The following is a 9,941-nucleotide window of genomic DNA, read 5'->3' on the forward strand; positions in this document are numbered from 1 at the left end:
GTTCTTGACTGCATCCTGCAGGGTGAGCTCTGCTTTGGCACTGCTCATCAACAGCTCTGACACAGACAGAGAAACATAAAGAAACTCAATTAGGAAATTAAGCGACTTATTAAAATGTAAAACAGACATGTTGAACTTAAGCCGGCTGGGCGAGGCAAAGCGGAGGAGAGGGGGCTGCGTACCGACAGCGTTGGTTTGTCCGTTCTCAGCAGCCATCATCAGGGAGGTCTTCCCGGAGGCATCGGGGGAGTTGACCTGGGCGTTGTGGCCTAGCAGCAGCTGAAGACACTCCACGTGGTCCGTGAAAGCCGCCGCATGCAGGGGGGTCCTGGAGAGAGAGGAAACTTATTTCACCGACATCATGTAGGACTGTTATAAACAAGTTTGTTCAATTAACCCTGTTTATACCATAGAAATATAAAATCACTAATAGATGTATTAAAAGTAATCTACAATCCCTCATCCAACCCCAGAGGTCATTTTATTCCCAAGACAACATTATTCTCCAGAAGAAAAGGACTTTGTCATGTGCTGTAGTTACCGGTTCTTGGTGTCAGTGGCGTTGACAATGGCCGGCCCCAGAGTGTCAATCAGCATCTCTGCAGCCCCCTCGTTGTCATTGATCACAGCACAGTGGAGGGGGCTGAACGAGTTGCCCTCGGTCTTGTGGAAAACCTCCTGTTCCAGCAGCACCTCTACACACGTGTCATGGCCTAGTGGAAGATTGATTCATACAGGAAAAAGATGACGTCGCTGCAGACCACAACAATACACTCAGAGAAAGCTACACATCTGACAATGGTGAAGTCACAAAATATGTTTTAGCTACAACATATGCTATGTCAATCCCTGACAAAGTCCTGTTTCAGTGTAAGGTCCTCCACTGAGAGTCATAACCCCTAATTCTGTTGTAGTCTTGTTCATTCCCCCACATGGCTCCGTCCACACCAATCGAATGCTTTTCAAGCCACAAGAGGGAGTGAATGAGTGTACACTTCATGGAGGAGAGAACAGAGCTACAGTCCAGTTAGTCAGTACGTACCGTTGTATGGCCTGCCTAATTCAGGGACATGTTTACGGTGCTGAAGAGAGAAAATCAGAAAAGATCTAGTGTTCTGTTAGTCCAGTACGTACCGTTGTAGCAGGCCCAGTGTAGTGGCGTGTAGCCCTGGTTGTCTGTGATGACGGGGAGGGTCTCCACTGACTGGGCGGCGTGTAGGAGCCCCCCCAGCACCCCGATGTGTCCGGATGCCGCCGCCAGGTGGACAGGGGTCCGCCCCTTATAGTCCCGAACCAGGAAGCTGGCGCTGTGCTGCAGCAGGGCCTCCACACACTCCTCATGACCCGTCACCGCCTGGGAGGAAGGGCGGGGAGACAAGAATGGATTTGAAATAACTAATAATCAATGATATAATAATGAATCATCAATTATTACAAATGATGTCTGGAGACAGGTCCCCCTACAGGTCTGTGAATGCAGGGCGTCTAGTCCCCTGTGGTTCTGACTCACCAGCTCCAGACAGAGTCGGTGTCCGTACGCAGACGCGTAATGGACTGCGTTGTAGCCCTGATTATCCCTGATCCCTGGGTTAGCGTCGTTTCGCAGCAAATATTCCAGACACCTAGAGGTCAGAGGTCAAGAGTTCACTAATCATTATACCAACATCAAGACAAACAGATAAGCAAGCAGAGACACTTTCCCAAAGGAGACGTGGCCAAGCTTTCACACTGCATATTTAACACTAGTATGTATTCAAACACGGCCAACAACATACTCTAGACTACAGTGAAATGTGAAAGGTCATGGCACCACAACATACTCTCCAGACTACAGTGAAATGTGAAAGGTCATGGCACCACAACATACTCTCCAGACTACAGTGAAATGTGAAAGGTCATGGCACCACAACATACTCTCCAGACTACAGTGAAATGTGAAAGGTCATGGCACCACAACATACTCTCCAGACTACAGTGAAATGTGAAAGGTCATGGCACCACAACATACTCTCCAGACTACAGTGAAATGTGAAAGGTCATGGCACCAAAACATACTCTCCAGACTACAGTGAAATGTGAAAGGTCATGGCACCACAACATACTCTCCAGACTACAGTGAAATGTGAAAGGTCATGGCACCACAACATACTCTCCAGACTACAGTGAAATGTGAAAGGTCATGGCACCACAACATACTCTCCAGACTACAGTGAAATGTGAAAGGTCATGGCACTACAACATACTCTCCAGACTACAGTGAAATGTGAAAGGTCATGGCACCACAACACACACAACAGTAAGAGAGGTGTGAGACGTACTTTCCGTCTGTGTCGGAGGCAGCAGCGTAGTGGAGCGGGGTGCAACCCCTTTTATCCAGATCGTTCACACTGGCCCCAGACCCCACCAAGGCAAACAGACACTGGTAGTTACAATTGGCTGCCGCATAATGCAGAGGACTCCTAGAAGAACGCACAGAAACCATTCAACATCAACAACAGAAACAGCTTATTGGAGCTGTAAAACATTTACATTTTACATTTACGTCATTTAGCAGACACTCTTATCCAGTGCGACTTACAGGAGCAATTAGGGTTAAGTGCCTTGCTGCAGTGCACATAGACACATTTTTCACCTAGTCAGCTAGGGGATTTGAACCAGCAACCTTTCGGTTACTGACCCAACGCTCTTAACCGCTAGGCTACCTACCGCCCAATATTTCCCATAATAATTCCTATATGCCCCTATACTATATTCCCCATTATCATAAAGATCACATATGAAAGTTATTTGATGCCACAGACAGACCTTCCGAAGCTGTCCTTTCTGTTGAAGTCTGCCCCTGTGTTGAGCAGCAGATTCAGACAGTCCAGGTTCCTGGTAACAAGATATCAAGTTCAGAAAGGCCCTCGTACATCTGAGCTATCAGGTGGATGGTAACAAGATATCAAGTTCAGAAAGGCCCTTTCACATCTGAGCTATCAGGTGGATGGTAACAATGAGAACCTTAAAGAAAAGAGAAACCCGTACACTGCTCTTGCTAGTATCACTGCTTTTATAATGCTAATAAAAGCAATAATAAAAAGTGATACTAGCAAGAGCAGTTTGCAGGTTTCTCTTCTCTTTCAAGAAGATATAAAGACAATTTAGACCAGAGCGCAAGTCAATACCACCATGGCATGGAACCACATTATATAGAAATGATACCGCACTAATGATCTATACGATTTTTTAATACTGCTAAACAATGTGAAATGTAAGAGTGTGAATATGTGTTTGTTCTTTCTGGTGGCTTTCCAGTTCATGAACTAAATATTCCTTGGTGTAAAGCCTGGACCAGTCCACTCACCCAACAGCTGCTGCAGCATGTAAACAGGTCCTTCCAAAGTCGTCAGGGGTGTCTATATCAAAGCCTGATGAGAGGAGCTTCCGACAGCAGTCAGAGAACCCACTGAGAGCAGACAGGTGGAGGGGGAACATCCCATGGACGCCTCGCCTGCAACACATTTTTACATTTTAGACTTTAAGCAGACACTCTTATCCAGAGCGACTTACAGTTGATTCAGCTAAGATTGGAAACAGCACCACATCACAGTCCTCATTAAACCCCACAGCAGATCAACACATCAGCATGCTGCAATGCCCTGTCTATCAACCCCCCACACACCACAATGTGTTGAGCATAGTCTCCAAGCGGGAATTCGGTCAATGACAGAATTGCAGATGCATGTTGCATTTTTGCTGGAAACTGTGTGTGTTCTCACTTGGCTGTGTCAGCTCCGTTGGTGATGAGTGTATTGATGAGTAACTCATGGCCGTAGCGAGCAGAGATGTGTTTCCATTCTTTTCTTCACAGTCGATCTCAGCACCTACAGAACACACACACACACAGACACACACACACACACAGACACACACACACACACACACAGACACACACACACGTCAACCACTTGACCCTAGAGGCCTCATGAAGCTTCATGTTCAACCACATTGCAAGTAACATTGCTCTGTGCCAGTGAATCATGGTTTGAAGACAAAAGACAATGCTGAAGAGCCTACTGGTTCATATATATTCAGTTGAGAGCATTCACAGCGACTCACCATTCTGGATGATGGCTTGAGATCTGGAGAAGCGTCCGTGGATGGCCGTCATGTGGAGGGGGGTCTTTCCATCTTTACTCTGCAGATAGAAAGACAAAGATGGTTCACACGGCAGTCTGTGCTGCTGACCACAGGCAAAATCAAACACGTATTGGAGGAGCGCTTGATTGCATTTAGTTTGCATTGTTAGGCCTATTCCATTGGTATTTGAATGTAGACCAGGGCCAAATACTTTGATGTTGACGAGGGCCCCGTTGCCCACCAGCAGCTCCAGGCAGAGCGCCCTATGGTGCGAGGCGGCCGTGAAGTGGAGTGGGGCGAAACCCTTCTCGTACACCTGGTTCACGTTGGCGCCGCACTCGATCAGCTCATTCACCACCACATCCTGCCCGTTGTAGCATGCCACGTGGAGGGGGGTGTTACCGTACCCATTGGGCTAATTTATCTGGAGGGAGCAAGGGAGGGAAAAGAGTGGAGAGAGAGAGAGAGGGGGGGGGGGGGGAGAGAACAAAACAATATATTCCTGATCAGGTCACTTGGTTCTGAAAAACCCCTGGTCCAACCTCTCTCTCTTCATTACTTGGTTATGAAAACCCCCTGGTCCAACCTCTCTCTCTTCATTACTTGGTTCTGAAAACCCCCTGGTCCAACCTCTCTCTCTTCATTACTTGGTTCTGAAAACCCCCTGGTCCAACCTCTCTCTCTTCATTACTTGGTTCTGAAAACCCCCTGGTCCAACCTCTCTCTCTTCATTACTTGGTTATGAAAACCCCCTGGTCCAACCTCTCTCTCTTCATTACTTGGTTATGAAAACCCCCTGGTCCAACCTCTCTCTCTTCATTACTTGGTTATGAAAACCCCCTGGTCCAACCTCTCTCTCTTCATTACTTGGTTATGAAAACCCCCTGGTCCAACCTCTCTCTCTTCATTACTTGGTTATGAAAACCCCCTGGTCCAACCTCTCTCTCTTCATTACTTGGTTCTGAAAACCCCCTGGTCCAACCTCTCTCTCTTCATTACTTGGTTATGAAAACCCCCTGGTCCAACCTCTCTCTCTTCATTACTTGGTTATGAAAACCCCCTGGTCCAACCTCTCTGTCTTCATTACTTGGTTCTGAAAACCCCCTGGTCCAACCTCTCTCTCTTCATTACTTGGTTATGAAAACCCCCTGGTCCAACCTCTCTCTCTTCATTACTTGGTTCTGAAAACCCCCTGGTCCAACCTCTCTCTCTTCATTACTTGGTTCTGAAAAACCCCTGGTCCAACCTCTCTCTCTTCATTACTTGGTTATGAAAACCCCCTGGTCCAACCTCTCTCTCTTCATTACTTGGTTATGAAAAACCCCTGGTCCAAATCACTGGCTCTAACCTCTCTCTCTTCATTACTATTATGAAAACCCCCTACACATTTGAATGCGTGTTGACTCACATCCACACCAAGGTCCAGGAGGTACTTGACCACACTGATCATTCCACTGGAGGCTGCAGAGTGGAGAGGGGTGTAGGCCTTCTTGTCTTTACAGGACACCTCTGATCCATGAGAGGCCAGCAGTTTCACCACCTCAATGTGCCCTATGGTAGAGAGAGAGGGGGTGGGATAAAGAGAGAGAGAGAGAGAGAGAGAGAGAGAGAGAGAGAGAGAGAGAGAGAGATAGTAAGGGGGTTAAGAGAGAAACAGAGACACAAACACAGAGAGATAGGCAGAGAGAGGGAGAGATAGATTAGTTTACAGTGGTACACAGCACCATAAGCAACACCTACATCATGTTAGTACAACTGAAAACATCTAATCAACCTACTTAGTACATGATTCTGACATAATAACACACTAGACGTGGCTCATACAGCTGAGCTGTGAGACTAACACACAGTCCATTCATTCATTCATTCATTGGTATAAAGGACATTAGTCAGAATGTAAATGATGTGGTAAACTCATCACCCATGTAAGCAGCCCAGTGGATTGCTCAGCGATCCTTCTTGTCAAAGGCATTCATGTTGGCTCCTCTGGAGAGAAGCAGCCTCACCATCTAACAGGGAGAGGAGAGAGAAACAAAACACAGGTTGAGGAAAACTAAACAGCAAAATCCGCTAAATCTGGCTTCAAAGCCTTCCCTTTAAAATGATATATTTTGTATTCACAATGAATGAAAGATAACATGTAAAGACATGGTACAATTCTCCCCTTTTAGTCCCCCTTTGACCTCCCCCTCCCCCCAGAATGCCTCCAAACACATTTAAAAAGAAAGGGAAAGTAATTGAGTTACATGTCAGAAAACAAAACAAAAGTATACAACAACGTTACTTCAAGCAAAAATGTAATAGCCTAACAATTTCAGGTGATTAAGTGATTTTATAGGCCTATATAGCAGTAATCTCAAGGTGGGGCCAAGAGTACTAATCTGGAGGAAGTGTTTGGAGCTGTTCAAAATAGGATATCATCGGGTCCCAGGAGGAATAAAATGAGTTGGTTGACCCTCGAATGGTAACTTCATTTTTTCTCATTTTAGGAACAGCTTCAGATCTTTGAGCCAAAGAGAGGCTAAGGGAGGATTGATAGATTTCCAATCCAATAAAATCCTTCTGCGGGCTAACAGGGAGGCAAAGGCAATGGCATCTAGGTGTCTATTGGTCAGAGAAGGATTGTTGTTTGGTACTCCAAAAATAGCAATTTCTGCACTAGGCTGCAACTTTATATCAAATGCTTCAGAAAGGGTTTTAAATAGTGGACAACTAATCTGCCAGACGGGGACAGGACCAGAACATTTGATTAGTCCCATTATCACCGAGTACTGTGGATGATGGTACATCAAAAGACAGAGGTGGGATACCCTGGTCAGGTGGAACAAACAGCCAACCCCTCCCAGTGCTTGCAAACTCAGGACTAGCAAACGCTCTACTCCCAGGAGCTGACTGTACAATTGGTGTAAATGGAAGGACACCCCTCCCTCTACCCACACTAAAATCCCCAGCATAACATGTCTTATGGATTTGAGAATATTCCATGGCTCAACAGAGCACTAAAATACAATGTAATTTAGTGCATTCAAATACCAAAAAAAAAAAAATGCAAAAAACAAATTCATCCAAAACATACAAATAAGCACGAATACCTGTATCTAATGAATATGCTACATTCACTTTCACTGTTTACAGTATATATTCACTTACAGTAAACCATCAACAAATTCACATGGGCAGGTCGTGCACCTCATCCACATGCACAGCTCCGGCGGTCGGCTTGAGCTGACCAGTCCGCAGGTCACGTAATTAGGACACTGCCACAACTGGAATTCTGATGGTTGGATAATTTTTATTCGACCTGCACACGAAGAGACAACACACAATATGTTAGCTCTTGGTGCAGCCACAGCTCTCGGGCACCTTGCTAGTTGAAGGTCAGGCAAAATAGAACAGGTGCTGCATGCACACATTCAGTGCCTAACAACACACTATACAATACAAGTAAAATGATATACAACATAATTCTGACAAAATAAAAGACATAACTGCACACCACGAGACAACACACAATAGGTTAGCCCTTGGTGCAGCCACAGCTCTCGGGCACCTGCGTGAGCACATAGAAACTCACTCAAACACTGCCCCAAATACTCCCGAGTTACAATAGGTACCCTAATTAGCGAGCTCGGTGAAAGTTGTTAACATACATCTTTATATTGTCCACATTGTAACAAAACCTGTAGTTGCGTAACAGCACTTTGTGTAACTTTACCACAGTTTTATATTGACAAATTACAGCGCCAAGGACAACATACCTTGCTAGTTGAAGGTCAGGCAAAAGAGAACAATAAGAGGGTACGTAAATACAGATAACCCGCGATGGACCAAACCAAAATATACACAACTTTTACAATTAGGTGTATTTGCAATATAGATACAGAAAAATGTTTGTACACCAAAAAATAACATTAGCTATGCAGCTGTAATTAAATAAAGAAACCGTATTGAATTATTATTATTATTATTAACTTATTAACATCCCCTCTTGACCTGGCCTACTTGAACTGTCCTTGTGTGCAATTTGGTGCATAATCTAGGGGAACAACATCACACTACTACACATATAATTCAAGTCATACCTTTATTGTCATTCATGCTCTTATTTTTAACCTAGTAGTTTTGCAAAAGTGTAACCTGCGTCAATTCTAGGAAATATTGGAATAACGTGCTTAAGAGGAGCCCTGACACGCACAACAGGATAACACAACTACCACATTTTCAATTGACAATCATTGATTTAAATGGATGTGGTCAATAGATTTGTATAGGCATATATACTAATTTAATTTAACTTGTAAGCCAAGGTTGGATTAGTAGGTCTATGCAACATGAAGCTGGATAACCGCGTCATGAATCGGAACGGGCTCCAACGTCCTCATATACACATTATGACAAAATAAAGATCTTAATATTTCACGAAATAAAGACATAGAAGAAAACAGGTTCTAGAAACTCAATTTCTCCATGGCAATAGAATGTAAACATGTAAATTGCGCCAAACATATCCAAATATCGCCTACAACTCAATTCTCAGCGCAGCATATTGGACGACTCCACAGGCATTGATCATTCGCGACTTTAAGTCATTCCTGTTATCTCTAGAGCATCCCGTATATTTATAGCGCTGCATTTCGTCCCCCTCTGACCATGGATAGGGTTGGGAGCATTCCTGAGTTCACTTATGGTCCCACTAAGGTAATCTTACGAGATATTCCTTTTGGCATACTGTAAATGCCTGTGCATAATGTACCTAATAAAGCATACTTATTTTAATTATCTTCAAAGGAATTCTGTAGAAGCAGCCTTTATTTTCAGACTCTGCAGGCCTGCTGGGAGGAAGCATATTACAATAAACAGGTAAGATTCATCCCACAAAAACAGTAATCACAGAAAAAAAGAGATAGATTTAATCCCAAAACAAGAGTTTTATTTCAAGACAGTTTAGAGAAGATGGTCATAAGAGTTTTTAATATCACTTGCAAATTGTGAGACATGAGCAGTTGTGAAATGTTGCGAGAGGCCCTTCTGAAAGCACATTATATGGTCTTTAGTGGCACGGTTTCACACCTTACCTCATCTTGCAGAAGAAGTTCATGGTCCACTATCTGCTGCTCCAGAGTCGAGGCCAGGTCTCGCCCCATGTCACCATGGAGCACATGAGCGACTGGCTGGTGTCTCAGGGCAAAAAATCCCTTAGGGAGAGGTGAGTACCACGTCAGCTCTCACCTTCACTGCCATTCTCTGTCACCAGCAGCACTCCAGGAGGTGTGGGTAAAATAAACAACAGATAAATAGGAAGCCAGGAAAGTTGAAATGCTTTGTGTTTTATTTGAAGGGTGTGGAAGGAAACCCTGGAGGAGGGGAACGAACTCGCTCGGCTGGTAAGAGAATGAGAGTTAGAGACTTAGACTATCAGTCAGTGAGCTCCTTTCTAGCCTTTCAACAACTAGTCAGTACAGCAGAATATATCTGTTGTGAAATTACACTAATGGGACTTCCTGTTTCCTACGGCAGACCTGGGAAGTAAACACCTGCCTAAAAATGATTGACATGGAGCACAAGGCTGTCTGCAAGCTCCGCCGCTCTATGCACACCACCTCTCCAGCTGGAGCTGACATGTGAGTTCCAAGTACTGCCCTGCATACAGCTTGCTCCATTCATCTACACATCTGGAGCTATGCAGAAAATAACTAGGGCAGTGTTCTCTGTGTGAACATTGCACATCGTTTAGCTTTCTCTGCTGCTTTTTGTTGATTTCAGCGACCCCAAGGTCCACATCATCGTGGAGAGAGCTGTGAGGAGCATTCTGGACAAGC

At 44.7% G+C, this 9,941-nt stretch overlaps 1 protein-coding gene across 1 annotated transcript; it reads right to left on the bottom strand.

Moving 5' to 3' along the window:
- Positions 1-537: 537 nt before the first annotated feature.
- On the bottom strand, positions 538-6,881 carry LOC311118284 (serine/threonine-protein phosphatase 6 regulatory ankyrin repeat subunit A-like; the record flags this gene model as incomplete). Its single annotated transcript, XM_084193112.1, has 3 exons — positions 538-713; positions 1,135-1,333; positions 6,849-6,881. The coding sequence occupies 3 exons, from the start codon at positions 6,879-6,881 to the stop codon at positions 538-540; spliced, it is 408 nt and encodes a 135-aa protein (XP_084049238.1).
- Between the last annotated feature and the right edge of the window lie 3,060 nt (positions 6,882-9,941).

Source organism: Coregonus lavaretus, assembly GCF_964263955.1.
Source record: "Coregonus lavaretus genome assembly, contig: HAP1_SCAFFOLD_48, whole genome shotgun sequence".
Taxonomy (NCBI): Eukaryota; Metazoa; Chordata; class Actinopteri; order Salmoniformes; family Salmonidae; genus Coregonus; species Coregonus lavaretus.